Source organism: Amblyraja radiata, chromosome 2, assembly GCF_010909765.2.
Source record: "Amblyraja radiata isolate CabotCenter1 chromosome 2, sAmbRad1.1.pri, whole genome shotgun sequence".
In the NCBI taxonomy this organism is placed as follows: Eukaryota; Metazoa; Chordata; class Chondrichthyes; order Rajiformes; family Rajidae; genus Amblyraja; species Amblyraja radiata.
Genome location: NC_045957.1, coordinates 20,477,650 through 20,500,363, shown reverse-complemented (window position 1 = coordinate 20,500,363; position 22,714 = coordinate 20,477,650). Strand labels below are relative to the sequence as shown.

At 42.7% G+C, this 22,714-nt stretch overlaps 1 protein-coding gene across 1 annotated transcript in view; it reads left to right on the top strand.

Annotated features, from left to right (window-relative positions):
• Window positions 1-22,714, top strand: part of gabbr2 (gamma-aminobutyric acid type B receptor subunit 2) — a 759,033-nt gene that overhangs the window by 475,560 nt on the left and 260,759 nt on the right. The window contains exon 4 of the mRNA XM_033042801.1: window positions 21,287-21,388. Within this exon, the coding sequence (XP_032898692.1) occupies window positions 21,287-21,388 (102 nt within the window). The remainder of the gene's footprint in view (window positions 1-21,286; window positions 21,389-22,714) is intronic.

Sequence of the window (22,714 nt, the reverse complement as noted above, 5' to 3'; positions counted from 1 at the left end):
TGTTTTTGGATTTCACGATTCTTGTACAAAATTTAATTGATCATTCTTTCAAGAGGTTCTGCAGGAAGTATCACTGTGTGGTGTGGTAAACACAGCCCAGTCCTTCGCAGGCCTGTTATTTCCTTCCATCCAGTCCATCTTCATGGTGTGTTGCTACAGGAAGGCTGGAAGTATCATCAAGGATGCCTGTCATCTTGGCCATTTCCTTTTCTCTGTTTCATCTGCTGGGAGAGACAGGCACTTGAGAGCCCAGCCATCAGGCTTAAGAATAGCTTCTTCCCCGCAATTTTCGAACTCCTGAGTCAATCACCTCTTTCGCACTTTATTCACAGACTTGCTCTTAAATTTATCTCATTTAGTTGTTCCGATATTGGACTTAAGTGGGGGTTTTTTGCACCAATTTTGATCGCACTATAATCTTTGCACAATTCTGCTGTTTTGCACTCATCATAGTGTTTATTGTTGTAAACACTATCATTATCATGTGTATTGTTTACTCAAAGAGCTTCATGCACACCAGGATAAACTAATCCTTGTGTATAACTAATTTGAATTAAGAATTTGGCATATGAATATAGAAGATATAAATCAGGAGCAGGAATTGACCCTCAGACTCTCAAGCATTTCCCACCGTTTAATACAATTGTGGATGTCATTATAATATCAATTCCCCAACCCTCCTGGTAAATGTTAATTCCTGTGCTTATCAAATATCTCCTTTAAAAAAATTCAAGTACTTTCGCTTCCACTGCCCTGTGAAGAAGAGTTCTAGAGACTTGTGATGTTCTGAGAGAAAGGGGCAATCCCTTTTGTAAATGAATGAAAGAAAAGGCATGTCATCTTTAATTTGTCTCTGTAGTGCAAGGAGGAACACAAAGGAACTGGCAGGCTGGAGACAATGTCAGGGTAAAGTTGGAATGCCACACTCTATAATTTGAAGCAACATAATAAATCCCTGGATTTGTCTTTCAGGAAACTTATTCCTGCTGTGATTTACATTGTATTCTGAATGAAACTGAGCCTGCTGTTTCAAAGAAGCTCTTTAAAAAAAATAAAAAAATTCTCCAATCAATCCTGTCACGATGCTCGTGTAACCTATAGGTGTTCTTCTATAAATGCCAGAAATTTCAAAGCATTATAAAATGAAAAGATCCTTTTCATCATGGTATAAAAATATCTGCTGGATATCAATGCCTCTGCAGAGAAGGTTGTTTCTTACGCAGAACTTACAATAGCGTTGCAGCTACTTTCAATCATTCCGTCGCACAATCTGCACAATAATACTGGTTTTCAATTAATTCCTAACGGCAGTAAATCTGAGCCAATGGGGCACAGGTGGGTTAGGAGTAAGGCAGAGATCAACACTGATTTGATCTTTGCCTAATTTTGGCCTATGGACTGTTTTTCAACATATTTTTGCGAAAAGTAATAGAGTTGTATTTTTTTCATAAGAACATTTAAATGGGTCCTCGACTGTTGGAGAAATTCCAAATAATTTGCACAGGGAGTGGATTCTCAACGACCCCCTTTCATATGTGATAGGTGGCAAGTTAGATATCAACAGGATTTGTTATAAATTGGAGAACTTTTTACTTTGATATAACTTGCAAACAAACACAAATATTGTAAGGATGTATCTTTTTGATTTAGTTTTATGTCAGTCCAATGTTTCACTGTTTCTGTTGAGGTTTGTGGCATTCTAACTGTTCTTTTTGGATTTGAAGTGTATTAAAGAGATGCCTGAGGATCAGTTTACCCTTTATTTTGAAGAATGTGTAAAAGCAGCTCTGTGACTGTTTCTTTTGGCCATTGGAACAATGTGATTCTGTGCAATATTTTCGATTGTGTTCTTGTGAATCGCCTTGCAATATTTTATCGAAACAATGAAAATAACTTCAATTTCTCTGGCAGTTTCAACACAATGAAAGCGCGCCAAAGCATTTTACAGGAGATTATCGAACAAAACAAAAATGCTACTGTATCGCTGAAGGAGACACTGATAGACCAATTATGACACAGAAGTGGGTCATTTATCTAATCATTACAGCCAGTTGAAAAAGAGCTATCGGACCAAATCTTGCCTTTCAGCACAAGGTCAATGACCTGCAAGTTAGGGAAATCATTAACTGTGATGGGAGTTTTTGCCTCTGTTATTTAAATAGTGAGTTCCAAACCCCATCATGCTCTTGATTGAAAAAATACTCCCCTCATCTAATCCTTCTGCTGCTTAATTTAAATGATCTGTGTATTCTATTCAGGCTCTTTTCTCGTTGTATTATCTCCATTATGTCTTCCCTTGGCCTTCGCCATTCAAAATAAAGCAACACAAAGTTATTCAATCTTTCCTTATAGCTACAACTTTCACGTCCTAACAACATCCTTGTTATTCTCCTCAGCACCCCCACCGATGAAATCAAATCTTTAATGTGTTAAGTTGAACTATGTATATTACTTAAACTGAGGCCAAAGAATGCTCCCTCCTATCAAGTTCTACGTCTTGTCATTAGAGGAAATAACCAGCATAAATGTTTAACTATTGATTTTCCAGCTACTCTAAAGTAATGGTATCATGCTTCTGAATGGTCCATCCATAAGCTAGGGTACTGTCAGATTCATCTCAACCCTATTGGCTTCTTTCATTCTTCCACATCTCTCAGTATACTTCCAGTTATTGTGTATTGTTGCATCTAGCAATGTTGCTACTCCCAAAAATAATTATTTCCCCCTACACGGAATACACTTCCATTTGTTATTTTACTGGCAAAGGTTTCAGACTGTCTATACTCCTGTCACCCAAAAGCTTTCCTCCTCACCCTGAAGTAGAACGTCTTGATTGTGCCATGAACATTTCGGTCCAAACTATATTAAAATTGCAGAGCTAAGTACCGAGGCTTATGAAACCCCATGCGATGCCAGCCTTCCAGTCACAAATACCTGGCAAATATCACCATTTATTTCATCCTTCAGGTGAGCCAATTTTTGATCATTTTTCCACTCTCTGCTAGATCCCATTGCTTTTTACATTTTTGTTCAGCTGACAAGCGAAAGCTTGTCAAAGCCTTGTTAAAATTTAGTGCAACAAGTACCTCATCATTCCATCGATATATTATTAAAAATTTTACAAGTTCATCAGATACAATTGGGCCTCAACAAATGCATGCTAACCATCCCTGATTAATCCGTGCCTTTCCAAGTGAAGTACATATGAGCAGTAGTTAAGACAGGTGAATCTGACCTTTGAATCAGAGAAACATCATGTTAAGACAAAAATCTTCAATCAATCCCTGGCACAATGCATGGTCCCCAAATGCCTAAAAACATCGGAAATAGTGCCAGTCCCGAAGCAGACAGCCATAACCTGCCTCAACGACCACAGGCCGGTTGCACTAACACCAATAATTATGAAGTGCCTGGAGAGATTGGTCCTTAAGCACATCAAGGCCCCTCTCCCATCAACCCTGTACCCACAACAATATGCGTACAGAGCAAACAGATCAACAGATGACGCCATTGCCTCTGCCCTCCATACTGTACTGCTCCACCTAGAACAACGGGGAGCATACGCACGGCTGCTATTTGTGGATTACAGCTCCGCATTCAACGCAATCGTACCCAGTAGACAGGTATCCAAGCTGCCCAACCTATACTTCGAACACAACATCTAGCTCTGGGTTAAGGACTTCCTTACGGAACGGCCGCAGTCAGTCAGGATGAGACCCCACCACTCCCCCACTATTCCCTCTATACCTATGACTGCATACCGACCCACAGCACAAACACCATCATAAAATTTGCAAATGACACGACAGTGGCGGGGATAATTATTGAGGGCAATAAGTCAGCTTGCAGGGAGGAGGTACATAGGTTAATAGGCTGGTACTCAGAGAACAACTAAGCACTCAATACAAAGAAAAAAAAAAGAGCTCATCATTGACTTCAGGAAGAAGCAGGGTGACCATCCCCCACTGCACATGAACGGAGAAAGAGTGACAGAGTCTCCAGTTTCAGGTTCCTGGGCATCCACATCTCAACAGATCTCAGACGGTCAACTAACACGCACGCCCTGGTAAAGAAGGCACAACAATGGCTTCACTTCCTAAGATCACTCAGGAAAGTCAACTTGCCACAACAGCTGCTAATGTCATTCTACCGTTGCTCCATAGAGAGTGTCCTGACACATGGCATTCTGGGATGACAACAGTTCTGCGGCTGACAAGAAAGCTCTGCAGAGAGTCATCAAGAAGGGTCTCGACCCGAAACGTCACCTATTCCTTCACTCCATAGATGCTCCCTGAGTTTCTCCAGCATTTTTGATTTTTCCAGCATCTGCAGTTTTCTTAAACAATACAGCCCAGAAGATCACCAACACACATCTGCCTGCCCTGGAAGAGATCTATAGCTCTCGTTGCCTGCAGAAGGTATCACTTCTTATTACTAATGAACTCATCTCATCCTGCACATCACTTGTTTGCCCTTCTGCCCTCAGGAAAGCGTTACATGTCCATCGAATCACACACCACAAGATTAACAAACAGTTTCTACCCCAAGGCCATCACCACTCTGAACTCTGCACTGATCACACAGCTCCCATAGCTAATATTTTGTTCTGCCACATCACTATACTGTGAAATTTTGCACATTCTGACGACGTTTTTCTTGCCGTTTTTGTTGTTTCCATTACCGTTAATATTTATCTGTTACATTGGAGCTCTGCTCGGGCAGTGTGCCTGAAGTTTTGTTGTATGTATTTATAATGACAATAAAGTGTATTATTATTATTATTATTAGTTAGGTTGGGACACAAAAGTTTGCAGAGATGAATTGGGCAACCAAACCAAAATGTTTTATTCTCCAAACATAAATCAATCCCTGGTGCAGTAAAACCAAAATTGGTGGCAAACATTGACAAGCTTTTCAGAATTAAAATAAGTGAACTTGTTGAATAGGTTTAGGCTTATTATTGTCACGTGTACTGAGCGACAATGAAAAGGGAAAGATACTGAGTGCAAAATATAGTTCTCTGCATCGCAGTGCACCAGTTCCAGAGGGAAAGTCCAATGTTCGCAATGGGGTAGTGGTGAATCAAATAGTACCCTGGCTTGTGGTGGGACCATTCAGAAGCCTGATACCAAAGAGGAATCAGCTATTTCTGAGTCTGGTGGTGTGCACTTTCAAGCTTCTATATCTTCTGTCCCACCGGAGCAGGAAGAAAAAGGAGTGACCAGGGTTCAACAACTCTTTGATTATATTGACTTCCTTTCCAAGGCAGCATGTGATGTAGATGGAGTGATAAGTCTGTGCGATGGACTGGGCTACATGTAAACTCTGCAATTAATTGCAGTCTGGGCAGAGTTGTTTCCAAACCAAGCTGTGAATCAACCCTTTCTATGATTTCTATAGTGAATCTGTAAACTCGGCTTGGGCAACACCCATTGTATCATTGTTAAAGCCTAATAGATTTATTAGGATATGTGGATGCTTTTTAATAGTCTCATATCTGGAATAGTATCCCATTCCTGGATTTCAAGACTTATCTGTACTTTTGTCTATAGGAGTTTACCTGGTTTGCTCTGAGTCGTGTTTATCAACAGAAGGTATTTGAAGAGCAGTTAAAAGTTTTTGGCTGTCAACATTTCAACAGCTTTGGTAAACCCCCCTGTACATGCTGACTTCCAGAGGTGTTGAGGGATGCTGCAGGCCACTCACAACGACTCTGCATACGGATGATACCCTGAGTCTAAGAATCTCGAGGGATGGACATCTGAAGAATCTGAAAAAAATTATCATGAACTCTAGTCCCTTACCTGGAGGCAAAATGCTTGCTCGTGTTCAGTTTTAGCCCAAATTGAGTTCTCAGTGTGGTTGACAGAACCATTGTTAAATCTGGTCATTCTAAAAAATGGACATGTCATCTGCTGTCATGTGAATCCATATGTTTCACAGGATTACCATAGGTCTCGGCATGGCCAAGTCTTTGAAGTGTTTATGGTGTGCTACTGGGAAGTTGTTCTGAGGGATGGCTGGGTCAGTGGATGTTTACACTGTTGACAAGAGAACAGAGGTACAATTACTCTTCTGTCTCAAGTGGCGGTCAGATGCTCTACCAGATAGGGGAAATCTTATGTGTAGCATTTTATTAGGTGATGTGAGAGCTTTGCTTATATAAAAAAACAACGGTGTGTTGATGTTGAATTAGCTTGCAGTGTATGGTGCCAGGGTGGGCAGATGGTATGTGGAGAGAAGAATGTCTTAATGTCTAATTGACAGTTCTCCAGCAAGCCATCGGGGGTTCTGTTTCATTATATTGTGTTATTGCCTGATCTTTGACAGATTACAATTTTATTCTGTCATAGGCAGGTGCATGCTTGCCCAAGTAAACATAAAAACATAGAAACATAGAAAATAGGTGCAGGAGTAGGCCATTCGGCCCTCCGAGCCTGCACCGCCATTCAATATGATCATGGCTGATCATCCAATTCAGTATCCTGTACCTGCCTTGTGTCCATACCCCCTGAACCCTTTAGCCACAAGGGCCACATCTAACTCCCTCTTAAATATAGCCAATGAACTGGCCTCAACTACCTTCTGTGTCAGAGAATTCCACAGATTCACCACTCTCTGTGTGAAAAATGTTTTTCTCATCTCGGTCCTAAAAGACTTCCCCCTTATCCTTAAACTGTGACCCCTTGTTCTGGACTTCCCCAACATCGGGAACAATCTTCCTGCATCTAGCCTGTCCAACCCCTTAAGAATGTTGTTAGTTTCTATAAGATCCCCCCTCAATCTTCTAAATTCTAGCGAGTACAAGCCGAGTCTATCCAGTCTTTCTTCATATGAAAGTCCTGACATCCCAGGAAACAGTCTGATGAACCTTCTCTGTACTCCCTCTATGGCAAGAATGTCTTTCCTCAGATTAGGAGACCAAAACTGCACACAATACTCCAGGTGTGGTCTCACCAAGACCCTGTACAACTGCAGTAGAACCTCCCTGCTCCTCTACTCAAATCCTTTTGCTATGAATGCTAACATACCATTCGCTTTCTTCACTGCCTGCTGCACCTGCATGCCTACTTTCAATGACTGATGTACCATGATACCCAGGTCTTGTTGCATCTCCCCTTTTCCTAATCGGCCACCATTCAGATTAGTCTACTTTCCTGTTTTTGCCACCAAAGTGGATAACCTCACATTTATCCACATTATACTGCATCTGCCATGCATTTGCCCACTCACCCAACCTATCCAAGTCACCTTGCAGCCTCCTAGCATCCTCCTCACAGCTAACACTGCCCCCCAGCTTCGTGTCATCTGCAAACTTGTAGATGTTGCATTCAATTCCCTCGTCCAGATCATTAATATATATTGCACATAGCTGGGGCCCCAGCACTGAGCCTTGCGGTACCTCACTAGTCACTGCCTGCCATTCTGAAAAGGACCCGTTTACTCCTATCCTTTGCTTCCTGTCTGCCAGCCAGTTCTCTATCCACATCAATACTGAACCCCCAATACCGTGTGCTTTAAGTTTGCATCTTGATCTCTTATGTGGGGCCTTGTTGAAAGACTTCTGAAAGTCCAGATATAACACATCCACTGGTTCTCCCTTATCCACTCTACTAGTTACATCCTCGAAAAATTCTATGAGATTCGTCAGACATGATTTACCTTTCATAAATCCATGCTGACTTTGTCCAATGATTTCACCTCTTTCCAAATGTGCTGCTATCCCATCTTTAATAACTGACTCTCACATTTTCCCCACTACCGATGTTAGACTAACTGGTCTGTAAATCCCCGTTTTCTCTCTCCCTCCCTTTTTAAAAAGTGAGGTTACATTAGCTACCCTCCAATCCTCAGGAACTACTCCAGAATCTAAAGAGTTTTGAAAAATTATCACTAATGCATCCACTATTTCTGATGCTACTTCCTTAAGTACTCTGGGATGCAGCCTATCTGGCCCTGGGGATTTATCGGCCTTTAATCCATTCAATTTACCTAACACCACTTCCCGGCTAACCTGGATTGCACTCAGTTCTTCCATCTCATTTGACCCCCTGTCCCCTGTTATTTCCGGCAGATTATTTATGTCTTCCTTTTTGAAGACGGAACCAAAGTAGTTATTCAATTGGTCTGCCATGTCCTTGTTCCCCATGATCAATTCACCTGTTTCTGACTGCAAGGGACCTACATTTGTTTTAACTAATCTTTTTCTCTTCACATATCTATAAAAACGTTTGCAGTCAGTTTTTATGTTCCCTGCCAGTTTTCTTTCATAATCTATTTTCCCTTTCCTAATTAAGCCCTTTGTTCTCCTCTGCTGGACTCTGAATATCTCCCAGTCCCCTGCTAGGCTGCTTTTTCTGGCTAATTTGTATGCTTCATCTTTTGTTTTGATACTATCCCTGATTTCCCTTGATATCCACGGATGCACTACCTTCCCTGATTTATTCTTTTGCCAAACTGGGATGAACAATTGTTGTAGTTCATCCATGCAGTCTTTAAATGCCTTCCATTGCATATCCACTGTCAACCCTTTAAGAATCAATTGCCAGTCTATCTTGGCCAATTCACGTCTCATACCCTCAAAATTACCTTTCTTTAAGTTCAGGACCCTTGTTTCTGAATTAACAATGTCACTCTCCATCCTAATGAAGAACTCAACCATATTATGGTCACTCTTGCCCAAGGGGGCATGCACAACAAGATTGCTAACTAACCCTTCCTCATTACTCAATACCCAGTCTAGAATAGCATGCTCTCTCGTTGATTCCACTACATGTTGGTTTAGAAAACTATCCCGCATACATTCCAAGAAATCCTCTTCCTCAGCACCCCTGACAATTTGATTCACCCAATCTATATGTAGGTTGAAGTCACCCATTATAACTGTTTTACCTTTGTTGCACGCATTTCTAATTTCCTGTTTGATGCCATCCCCAACTCCACTACTACTGTTAGGTGGCCTGTACACAACTCCCACTAGCGTTTTCTGCCCATTAGTGTTTCGCAGCTCTACCCATATCGATTCCACATCCTCCAAGCTAATGTCCTTCCTTTCTATTGCATTAATCTCCTCTCTAACCAGCAACACTACCCCACTTCCTTTTCCTTTCTGTCTATCCCTCCTGAATATTGAATATCCCTGGATTTTCAGCTCCCAGCCTTGGTTGAAGCAGTAAATAAACCAAGTGAAAGTATAATGCTAAGCCTCCTTGTGGCAAGGTAAACTGAGGTGGCATAGCAAGGTGCTCTAGGAATGACATTTCAATGCTTAAAGCTTGGAAGCTGGCAGCATAGCCACCAGGAGGGAGCACTTAAATTCAAGGATGGTTGAAGAGGTGAGATCAGGAGTAGATCTCTCAGAGGGTTATCAGGATTGAAAGGAATACAGAAGTAGGGAGAAATAATCCCCCAAGTAGGGAGAAATAACACAGTTCCTGTGGATTGGAGGGTAGCTAATGTTATCCCACTTTTTAAGAATGGAGGGAGAGAGAAATCAGGGAATTATAGACCAGTTAGCCTGACATCGGTGGTGGGGAAGATGCTGGAGTCAATTATAAAAGATGCAATAGCGGCACATTTGGATAGCAGTAACAGGATCGATCCGAGTCAGCATGGATTTATGAAGGGAAATCATGCTTGACTAATATTCTGGAATTTTTTGCGAATGTAATTCGGAAAAAGGACAAGGGAGAGCCAGTGGATGTAGTGTACCTGGACTTTCAAAAAGCCTTTGATAAGGTCCCACATAGGAGATTAGTGGGCAAAATTAGAGCACATGGTATTGGGGGTAGGGTACTGACATGGGTAGAAAATTGGTTGGCAGACAGGAAACAAAGAGTAGGGATTAAAGGGTCCCTTTCAGAATGGCATGCAGTGACTAGTGGGGTACTGCAAGGCTCGGTGCTGGGACTGCAGCTATTTACAATATACATTAATGATTTAGATGAAAGGATTTAAAGTAACATTAGCAAATTTGCAAATGACACAAAGCTGGGTGGCAGTGTGAACTGTGAGGAGGATGCTATGAGGATGCAGGGTGACTTGGACAGGTTGGGTGAGTGGGCAGATGCATGGCAGATGCAATTTAATGTGGATAAATGTGAGGTTATCCACATTGCTGGCAAGAACAGGAAGGCAAATTATTATCTGGATGGTGTCAAGTTAGGAAAAGGGGAAGTACAACGATATCTGGGGGTCCTTGTTCATTAGTCACTGAAAGTAAGCATGCAGGTACAGCAGGCTATGAAGAAAGCTAATGGCATGTTGGCCTTCATAACAAGAGTGGTTGAGTATAGGAGCAAAGAGGTCCTTCTGCAGTTTTACAGGGCCCTAGTGAGACCACACCTGTAGTATTGTGTGCAGTTTTGGTCTCCAAATTTGAGGAAGGACATTCTTGATATTGAGGGAGTGCAGCGTAGGTTCATGAGGTTAATTCCTGGTGTAAATATCTTAGTCTCACACAGGTTGAAGCATAAGCAACTTTAATGTTCAGTTCATCATCATTTAAGCAGTACATCATACGATCTGTCTACTGCAGCTACTGAAGACAGTAGGCGAGTTCTTACACTATAAAGCATGCATTAGGCAGAGTTATAATTACTAAGCATTCTGATTGGCTAACATGCAATAGCCAATCTACGTCTCTTCTTGTAGAAATGAAAAATCTACTAAGGCACTTTAAACGATAAGCCGAGGGAATAATAGTGAGGTTAAACAAAATCGCCATATCTAATGGGTGGCATGCTAACCCGACCGGTCCTCGTGCGGAAGGGGGCTGCCTCATCACCCTTTTCCACTGAAAAGATGTGGGCTGGGGTTGGTAATACCGTCAGAGACCTCCCTGCACGGGAGACCCGACCTTTTCTTTGTCGGGTCTCCGTTGTCGTTGGGGCTGCAACGAGGAATAGCCTCCAACAGGAAGACCGGGGGCTCTGGTGCCGACTACTCACCTCACCGTCGCGGAGCTGGCCGAGTCCAGAGTGGGTGGAGCGGTGGTGGAGCGCTGCTGCGGCCCGACCTCCGGAGCTTCGGAGGCTGCAACTGCGGGTCTGGCGGACGGCGGCACCGGGAGCCCGCGGGTCCCTGGAGGGAGGCCGCTTTTCAGGGCTCCCGCAACGGCGACTTCTCCCGCCCGAGTTGCGGGGTTGAAGAGCTCCTGGAGCGGGGCCTTACATCATCGCCCCGCGCGGCTTGGAATGGCCGCGGGACTCTGCGAGCGCACGCCGGGGGCTCTAACATCAAGAACCCGGTGTGCGACCTTGCATCACCCGGCGTGGCTTTAATGGCCGCGGGACAATTCGCCATCGCCAGCCGGGGGCTTTGACTTTGACTCTGACATCTGGGCTGCATGGGGAGGCTTCCACTGGAGTTTATGTGGGTCGTGGAAGTTGAGAATAACCGGGGGCAGAGACCCACGGCCTGTGGGGGGAGACCGCTGCGGGAAACCGGTTACGACGCGGGAGCCCGAGTACAGTTACAACAGGGACGTGGCAGGACGGGTGGAGTGGCAAACTCCGTCACGGCAGGTGATGGAACAGCTGCAACAGGGTTGGTAAAACAACGAGCGGTGGGGCGGGATCAGGACCATGGGACACTGGTACGACTGTTCCTTTCACATGAAGGAGATGTTGACGGTTGCGTCTGTAGAGGACACATCGACTTCGACCAGGTAGGAGCGTGGTTCCTTTGAGGGGCCATGAATATGTCCTAGTTTGGTATGTCCTTTGTCCATTTGTAGGCGCACCACTTGTCCTTGTATAAGTGGTTTGAGTGACTTGCTGGTTTTGTCATAGAAATGCTTCTGTGTGTCTCGTTTAAACTGCACACGCTTTTGTATCACAGCGGGGGAGGGGATTTGCGGCTACAGCTGTTGCCGGGAGACAGGCAGTGGTGGACGCGTCTGGCGAGTCATTAGCCGCTGGGCAGGGGAGTTGAGAACGCTGTCCCTTGAAATGTTTCGCAAGTTTAGCAGGTCCAGGTAGACGTCATATTTAGCTAGGTAGGAGCGCTCCATGAGTTGTTTAACGCTGCGAACAGCACGGTCGGCAAGTCCATTGGACTGTGGGTATTCTGGGCTGCTGGTGATGTGTTGGAAGTTCCACTGTTTAGCAAAGTCCTTAAACCTTTGGCTGGTGAATTGCGTTCCATTGTCAGTCTGTAGGCGGACGGGTACCCCATGCACGGAAAGGTGGATTTTTAGTTTTTGGATCACTGTTTCAGAAGTGATCATTGGCAGTAGGTCAATTTCGAACCAATTCGATAGGAGTCCACTAAAACAAGGTAGTTCTTCCCGCGCCATTCAAATATGTCAGCGGCCAGTGATGACCATGGAAGGGAGGGTGCTAGCTAGGGTAAGAGGGGCTGCTTCTGTTGATGCCGCGACTGGCTGTTGTAGATGGCGCACGATTCCATCTTTTCGCGTATGTACTTTGTCATCCCGGGCCAGTAGATCATATTCTGGGCTCGTTTTAGAGTGGCCTCCGTACCGGGGTGGCCTCCGTGGATGTTGTCATAGTACTTGCTCCGTAAGGTAGGGTGGATGACTGCCTTGTGACCTTTAACGATTATTCCGTCCTGTTGCACCAGTTCGTCGCAAACCAGGAAGTAGGGTCGTATTTCAAATGGGGTGCTTGACTGTTTGTTTGGCCATCCGTTCCTTATGACGCAGGTCAGCAGCTGTGAGGTTTTATCAGCAGCTGTGTGTTCGGCAAGGTGGCGTCGACGGTCGGTGGGCACGAACGGGACCTTCAGGACTAGAATTCATCCTATTCGATTGGGTGGCATTCGCTGGTGGTTTGCGGGGCTCTGGAGAGCGTGTCTGCAATGTGCATGTCTTTACCTTTCTTGTAGACGATGCGGAAGTCAAACCACTGCGGTTGCATCATCTTTCATTGTACACAAAAATCGATCACAAATAAAAACTGATAAACAAAATAAATTGCGGTTAACAGACGAGGGATGGACCCAAATTTCTGACACCATGTAAATACTATAGTCTCACACAGGTTGTAGCATAAGCATCTTTAATGCTCAGTTCATCATCATATAAGCAGTACATCATACGATCTGTCTACTGCAGCTACTGAAGATAGTAGGCGAGTTCTTACACTATAAAGCATGCATTAGGCAGAGTTATAATTACTAAGCATTCTGATTGGCTAACATGCAATAGCCAATCTACACTCGGGATGGCTGGACTGTCATATGTTGAAAGAATGGAGTCACTGGGCTTGTATACACTGGAATTTAGAAGGATGAGAGGGCATCTTATTGAAACATATAAGATTATTAAGGGATTTGACACGCTAGAGGCAGGAAACATGTTCCCGATGTTGGGGGAGTCCAGAACCAGGGGACACAGTTTAAGAATAAGGGGTAGACCATTTAGAACGGAGATGAGGAAAAACTTTTTCACCCATAAAATTGTGAATCTGTCGAATTCTCTGCATCAGAAGGCAGTGGAGGTCAAGAGGGAGTTAGATGGAGCTCGCAGAGTCAAGGGATATGGGGAGAAGGCAGGAACGGGGTACTGATTGTGGATGATCAACCATGATCACATTGAATGGCGGTGCTGGCTCGAAGGGCCGAATGACCTACTCCTGCACATATTGTCTATGTATCTATATAAAAAGCAATGGAGGGATTGCAAGAATCACTGTATCTCGGTACATAATAATCAACTCAAACCATTATCTTTATTTCCCACCTTACCGTTGAGTTGGCACCTTATTCATTGACCCTGGGAATCCAAAGCAGAGTACACCCACTAGTTCCCTTTCATCACTTGTATACCGTATGTTGCTTCTTCAAAGGGCTCTAATGAATTGGTTAAGTATTTAAAAAAGGACACAAAGTGCTGGAGTAACTCAGCCGGTCAGGCAGCATCTCTGGAGAACATGGATAGGTGACATTTCAGGTCGAGACCCTTCTTCAGACCAATCAAATATCGCATTTTACTTTCACATAACACGTTGGCTTAGCCTAATTGCTTTATATTTTTTCAAAGTTCACTGCTTTGGCATCTTTAATTTTAGCTTCTAACCTGCTCCCTGTGACAGAGGTAAACTAATTGGTCTATTATTCTTGCCTTCCATTTGTCTCCCTCCCATTTGGAAGAAACGAGTTACATTTGTTGCAGAACAAAGAATGCTGAAGTAAGTCAGGGGGTCAGTAGAACCTGTGAAGACTGAGGGATGGTCATCATAATGCAGGATCTTGACACAAAATATTAATTCTCTGCCTCCACACTGAATTCCACCAGTCGTTTGTTTTTGCTCCAAATTGCAGCATCTGTAATCTCTTATATTTATGGTTTACACTTACTAAAGGAATCTTCCCCAAATCTAGAGAATTTTGGTACATTAAAATGAACTCAGCAGTCATCCCATGAGCTGCTTCATTTAATACTTTAAAATTAAGCCATCAAAAGCCAAAAATTAATCAACGTGCAGTTCTAGTTATATGTTCATTAATCTTTTCTGGCTTTCCCCAACTCTATCAATTCCTGATTTTTAGCTACTTTTTGGAAATTTCCCAAAGAATGCAACATTCCTGTTGAATTCATCCACTTATTTTTTATTATGAATTCCCCAGACTCTTTCCATAAGGTCAATGCTCAGATGCTCTCTTTTTTAAAGTATTACTAGAAATGTTCACTATCTGTTTTTCTCTTTATGGCTAGCTCTGCCTTTTTTCCCCCCGTATTTTTTGTCTTATTTCCCTCCTTTTATCCTCTGTCCAATCTTATCTGTGGCTGGCTTTGCACAATTCTATGCATTTTCTTGAGGTGATGATTGGCAGATAGTAGGACAAAGGCCAGGGATGAAAAGATAAAAGGTGTGAGGGCAAATGGTAGAAAAGGTGCCATTTGTTAAGGCAGAGGAAGGAATATTGCTGGAAAGGAATGGAGGGAAAAAGGGAGAGGAGAGTGAACTGGGGCAGGTTGTTTGGGGGTTAGTTACCTAAAATTGGACAATTCAATGTTCATACACCCCCCCCCCCCCCCCAAACCCCCCCCCCCCCCTCCCTATGTCAGAGAGAGAGAGAGAGAGAGAGAGAGGGGGGTAGAGAGAGCTATCAAAAATATTGAGCGGCTATTGCGCTTTCAGATACATTATTCCACAGTAAATCATGAGCTTGATATTAATTGTACAATTTACATTCATATGGGCATGTGCTTCTGACGCAGCTGTCAGCCTTGGTGCCGCACCAGCAACCCAGTCTCTGGTTCAGGACCTTGCATGTTCAAGTCCTGTTCTGCAAAACTCATAACTGAAGTGGACATTTCATTGCATTGGTGAAAAACAGTCGTATCTTTGGATGAGAGGTTAAACACAGGTACCATCCATGTTCACAAGGTTTGAATAGATCAAGGACTTACATTTCTTTGGTAAGGCCAAGTTTTATCTTTAAAAGGTTCAGAGATTTGGAGAGATTTTTCGACGGTCTGGTGCAAATTTCAAAATGATGACCTTTGCTTTGGCCCGTATGCCATAACTGATAGCAAGACAGTTGAAATAGATGTTAATGCTGCTTCATCACAAACCATTTCCTCAGAATTTATGGGACACTTTTTCTTGATTAAGCTGTGAGTTGCCACACTTTCATATAGGCAATAGACAATAAGTGCAGGAGTAGGCCATTCGGCCCTTCAAGCCAGCCCCGCCATTCAATGTGATCATGGCTGATCATCCCCAATCAGTACCCGTTCCTGCCTTCTCCCCATATCCCCTGACTCCGCTATTTTTAAGAGCCCTATCTAGCTCTCTCTTGAAAGCATCCAGAGACCTGCCTCCACCACCCTCTGAGGCAGAGAATTCCACAGACTCACCACTCTCTGTGAGAATTCCATAGACTCACCACTCTCTGTGAGAATTCCACAGACTCACCACTATGTGAGAATTCCACAGACTCACCACTCTCTGTGAGAATTCCATAGACTCATCACTCTCTGTGAGATTTCCACACTCACCACTCTCTGTGAGAATTTCACAGACTCACCAGTCTCTGTGAGAAAAAGTGTTTCTTATAAACCCAAGACTTTAAAAAAAAACCTCATCGTACTGTTCAAGATATCCAGACTTCCTAAGATCGGCAGTCATGAAATCATTTGAGCGCATCATACTCAATCACCTGAAAACTGTCACCACCCCACTCATGGACCCATACCAATTTGCATACAGAGCCAACAGGTCAGTTGAGGACACCGTCAACTTAGCAACTCATCACATTCTGAACCACCTGGAGTCCGCAAACACATATGCCCGCATCCTGTTCATGGACTTCAGCTCGGCATTCAATACAATAAACCCGGCCATACTGTTCAATAAATTACTGGACATGAACATTGACCCATGCATCTGTCACTGGATTCACAGCTTTCTCTGGAACAGGAAACAGAGGGTGAGGATCAACAATAATACATCCTCCCCTCTGTTCCTCAGTACAGGCACACCCCAAGGCTGTGTTCTCTCACCCTGGCTATTCTCCCTTTACACAAACCAGCTCATATCCCACCACAGCTCCGTCAACCTGTACAAGTACGCGGACGACTCAACCATCATAGGATTCATCACCAACAACCAAGAAATTGAATACCGTGCACAGGTCAACCAAGCAGTGACCTGGTGCACAGACCATGATCTCTTACTCAACTCATCAAAAACAAAAGAACTCATTATCGACCCAAGACGCCAGCCATCCCCCAAAACTCCTGTGCTCATTAAAGGTGAATCCATCTCCATCACTGACACTTTCAAACTCCTTGGAACCCACATCAGCAACAACTTCAAATGGAGGACAAACGCAGACCACATCTATGGAAAAGCCCAGCAAAGACTTTTCCATCTCCGACAGCTAAGGAAGTTCAGAGTAAGGTCTCATCTCATGCTCCGCTTCTATACAGCCATCATCGAAAGCATCCTCACTTCATCCATCACAGTCTGGTTCGGCAGTCTCGACTCACTCTCCCGGAAGAAATTACAGCGCATCATAAACAGAGCATCCAAAATTATTAGCTTACCCCCCTACCATCCCTTGAATCACTTTACCACAAACGGACACTTCACAAAGCCCGCAAGATCATCTCTGACCCCACTCACCCTGCACACTATGCCTTTCAGCTACTGCCCTCTGGGAGGCGTTACAGGTCAATTGCCTCCAAAACAAACCGCTTCAAAAACAGTTTCATTCCCACTGCAATTAACTTTTTAAACTCTGTACGGTGAGGAAATACGAATAAGCGTGGCCCTTATGTATTATGAAATGTGTCTGTTTGTATGTATATCTATGTTACAAGTTTAATGTTTGATGAAATGTTGGAACCTGTACCGAGCTGTACTGAAAACAAATTCCACCAGCCTGGCTGTGTGGTCATTAAAATACAATACAATACAATACAATACTTTACAGCTAACGAAGTACTTATTAAAGTGTTGATATTATTTTCAATGTAGGAAATATACTGGCAATTTGTGCTGGGATGTTTCCACAAACTGATATGTGATAGTGGTAAAACAGGATGTTCGTAATGCAATCGAAGTTGAAACATTGGCCAGGACACCAAGAATAACACTCGTCTGCAAAATAGTGTCATCAGCCCAACCTTTGTATTCAGCAAAGATAGACACAAAGTGCTGGAATAACTCGGCGGGTCAGGCAGCATCTCTCGAGAAAAGGAATAAGTGACATTTCGGGTCAAGACCCTTCTTCAAACTGAGAGTCAGGGGAAAGGGAAATGAGAGTTATAGAACAAATGAATGAAAGATATTCAGTTAAGTTTCTCAACCCGAATGTCACCTATTTCTTTTCTCCAGAGATGCTGCCTGACCCGCCGAGTCAGATCGATATTGACAAACATTCTTCAAGAACTGGTTTAGTTTTTGACAGAAAATAATAGCAGGATGAAATCTTTTAGTACAATGTCATGATAAAGTTTTATTTAAGTTTATCATTAAGTCATTCCTGGATGTTTCTTACAACAAAATATCCATATCATCTCATTCAGAAAAGTGTGAAATACATAAAAAATGTTAAAAAACCCCTTTTAATAGCCACCACACAAAATCATTATTTAAGGGGAAGATTAGACATGTATTTTTGGAGAATGTTGTTCATTGCTTCTCTGCTCTACCACTGATTACCTTGACTTTTCAGCCCAATTATATCAGCGACAGTCCTTGTGTCCTTCAGATGCTAATGCTTACAAATTTGCAGTCAACGTTTAGTTTACAAGTGTAGCACAAGGCCTGCAGGTTCAAAACAAGCAAAATAGATGTTTAAAGCTGCTGTCAGGAAATACTTCAAATGAATGAAGATGTGACAAGAACAATTTGCAGGTTTGCACACTCAGTCCATATGTGTATTATACCTGATAGGACAAAACACTGAATGACAACATGTTGGGGAATTTGGAGAAATGCATTTGGAGAAATGCAATTTGAGAAATGTGTCTGTACTAGAGAGCAGCTGATATGTATGACTTGATCTGAAATAGTCAGAAAGCTGGAGAAACAAGGTGGTGTTCATCTTGCTGAACTGTGTGCTTCAAGCAGAGGAATGTGAGAGGAGCTGGAGGTTTTAATACAAGTGGTATTGAAGGTTCATAGCTAATGGTAGAAAGAAACTCCTGGAAGCAATGGCTTACCAGCTAGGTTGTATTTGACTTTGAGGGACTGGGTGGGCCTGGACCCTCTGGAAGTGTACAATGCTATGCTTCTGGTAGGAAGGGCATCATCACCCTCATTTACAAGCAGAAGGGGGAAAAGAATGACGTCAAGAATCGGAGACCCATCTCACTGCTAAACGTGAGCACTCAAATTCTGTCCAAGGCCATCAGCAACCAGGTCAATACCTTTGGACAGATGATCCACCTGGACAACAACTGTTCTGTACCATCACCAATGTTCAGGACTGAGGGGTGAACACCTGCTTGGACCAGGAGAAAGCTGTTGACAGGTTATCACACACATGATGGATGAGCTCTCCAAAATGGGTTTTGGGAGGGAATCAGGAAATGAATCCAACTGCTCTTTACAGAGACCGATTTTTGCAATCCAAAACACTGGGTAGTAAACGGATAGCTTACTCACTGGGTCTGGAGTCAGACATGGCTGCCCAGTCTCTCCTGTCTTGTTTGTGTGCAGTATGGGATTCATCATGAGATGAGGGGTGACATTGCCATACAATGTGGGCATTTCAGATTGAAGCATCCTTGTGCATGGACATTGTTGCTGTCTTCTCCTTTCCTTCCTGGTCGGTCTGCAGGTTGATCAACATCTGCAACCTGTTTCAGTTGGCATTGAGAGCAGGAGTAGGCCATTCGGCCCTTCGAGCCAGCACCACCCCATCCAAAGTGAGAGAGTAGCTCAGCAGAGTACCTGTGGAGGTAATGGATGGGTGGCATTTCAGGTCAGGACCCTTCTTCAGACTATTCTGGCTGGAGTGTGTGATTCCATTTCTAACTGAGCTATTAATGGATTTAGCAATTCAATCCATGACAAAGAATACTAATAGCATCTCAACCAGTGCAAAGGAAATAAGCAGTGACTTGGTTGCAGCTGAAGGAGTAAATAGGAACTGTACAATTCGTTTGAGTCTCACTGGGGCTCAAATGACAATAAATTTGTATTGTATTGTATTGTACAAGAGCACACTCAATCCGATCAGCCCTTGAAGCCCCATTACTAATCTTTGGGAGCTGGTGCTAAATTTGGAATTAATCTAACACTTAACCCAAGAAATAGTCTGAAACAGATTAAATTTAAGACCAATGATAGTGTGTGCTTGAGATTAAACATAGTAAGAAAATCCACTTATCATTTATTATGTTTATTAACTATGACCTTCACTTAGTTGATGAATTGGTTTCCCTGCACTTGTTAGTCCAGGTTACTAGTTTACAAATCTAATGACAAAATCCTATCATAACCTTATATCTCAATTCATGCGTACTTTCTCAATACCCAGATCTTTCTCGTTTAGTGCATTGTGACTCCTACTTGTAAACCATTATGCACCATTTTATGTGCAGGTAATGTCATGATGCCCACAGGTTCTAGGCACAACCTGATGCAGCTGCACACAAAGGTAGCCATCAGGATGAGGGAGACATTGGGCATGCTTTTACCCTTCTTTGTGGACTTAGGCAACATGGCCCATCAGACCCTTATCCATCTTTGATCCTCAGATGAACTGGATGATGGCCTAGGGTCATCACCAAGGCAGGGGAGCAGGGGATGGTCCACAACAGCGCTGGGTATAGCAGCCCTGACAGCACCGCACATTGAGCAGTTAAATATATGTTGATCATTTTAATTTTTGAATAAACTAATTTGTTTTATAAAAGTAAATGACTAAATGAAGTAAACAGAAGTCTACTTTAATTCTTTGTGCCTAATCCCCTCCATTTAGTGAATCGAGGCATTGTTTCTGTACTCGGTCTAACCTGCCCTGGATTATTTGGTGGGGGTGTTCCTCAGTCTTGATGAGATACAACATCATACTCTTATGAATGAATAAATGAATGAATAAAGTATCATTCATTCATTCATTCCTGTGTCACATCATACTCTTCCATTGGACTTCATGGGGAGTCCAACATCAGAGTCAGAAAAAGGAAGGCAGTCAAACGCCAGTGTGTTGCGAACTCTCATGTCTGTCTACACTGTGCAGGAAATTTGAAATTTATAAGAAATCAGGAATTAATGTGCAACACTGTCATGTCCATGCCCACGGCCAATGTTTTTAAATTTGTTGAGAGGGAATGGCAAATCTATCCAGCTATCTTCACATCTACAGAATGCACTATGATAGCTGACAGCAGCAGCACTGATAAAGAAAGCAGAAGGATCTTTGGAACTCTGGTAATTATCTGTCACGAAGTAGGCTTGCCCACAATACTCGGCATAGATGAAATTCTGCTGCTGCTAGCAAGACTGGCACAAGAAATATGACTATTGACAGCCCTGGAAGCTGATCACAGCAAGGGAAATAGTGAATACATGCAAAGAAAATAAATTGCCTTTATGGTTTTGAAGGGGCTCCTTACTCAGCCTGAACATCACCCTTCGGATGTAACACTTCTGCCATTTCAGATTACATTAGCTGAAGAGAGAGGGAGAGGGCAGCATTTCTCATAGATTATTGTTTCAAAGCATTGCTGAAAAAGAAAATCGTTTCTCTGGCACTTTGACCTGGGAGAGGATAAAGCAAGATTAATCAAAGAATGTGCACTCGAGTCTTCATAAGATTATTGACAATAATCTCTCTTTCATTTTGATTTTAACAGGTGAGGAATGATTTAACCAGTGAACTGGAGAAAGCTGACATTCAAATCGCTGACACTGAGAGCTTCTCTAATGATCCGTGTTTGAGCGTCAGAAAGCTCAGGGTAAGTAAAGGAAATATTGACATTTTATTTTTATATCCTCTATTAATCTGAGTTAATGGGTAAAAAGCAAAACTATATTTTACCCTTGAAGTGAGATTAAAGTTCCACCCTGATTGTCTTCAGAATTCAAATGACATGAATTTAGAAATCATCATCTGATCAGATTTCTCTAAAATATCATTGATTCCAGCTGGAACTTTTGTGGATATTGATATTGGTGAAAGGAATGATTTTCACACTTCCAGACACTGTCAAAACATTGTCCATTATCACAAGAAGCAAATCACCAAGGCTACTCATTATTCATTTCTCAGCTATTGCTGTCTTTTGGAAATAATGCCTTGGAATATCAGGTAAACTGGTATTCTAAAGTTCAGTAAATGGGGTTCACTCAATTAGGGATCTTAATATTATCATTTCTGAGTGGTGATAGACCAGGGTTCAATGTTGTGGGTGCATGGCCATTATCCACTGTGCTTATAACAACTTGACAACAGGAATTCAGCAAGTTTAGAGAAACAAATGCAATGATCTAATCATTTAAAAAAAAAACTTTTTGAGCTTCACAATGTAAGAACATAAAAATAAGCAAGTTGTATGACAATATGCAAATCAGGAGCTTTAGACAACCAAATGGTTCTTGCACATGTTTTATACTGTAGTAAATCTGTTAGCTGAGCACATTTAAAACATTGGTGCTTTTCTGGACTATTGGATTTATTTTATTGATGCAGTATTTGTGATTTGTACTACAAAGGCATGTGTGGCATATTGAAAAAACAATTCCAAACCTTTGAACAATCATTTTTCAAAAAAACTTTAAGTTAACTTCAGACTATTTTGACAAGTGTTATGTTAATGATGTTGATCTGCAATCTAAACAATAATTTGTTCAGGAGCACTTCATCGCACTGTGGTAGTGAGGCTTTTACTGATATGTAACAAGGATCGTGCATTCATTTATTCACTCTTACAATGTGGCGTTGGAGCTGCTGCAGATGAAAATTCACTTCAAAGGACAAGATATAGGAACACAGCAGGGAAAGCAGTCATGGATTGTACCAGACCCAGTGCTCCAGAAGGCAACTTGGTACATTGAAATGTCATTCAACCCATCCAGACTAATCCAGATCACACTTACTGGATAATGAAAGGTCTGGAGGTGAAGAAGAAGTTTTCACAAATGGGAGCGTCTAGGTTATTGGCACGACTGACATATGATGAAAGAATGGGTTGACTGTGCTTGTTTTCACTGGAATTTAAAAGGATGAGAGGATATCTTATCGAAACATATAAAATTCTTAAGGGATTGGACAGGCTAGATGC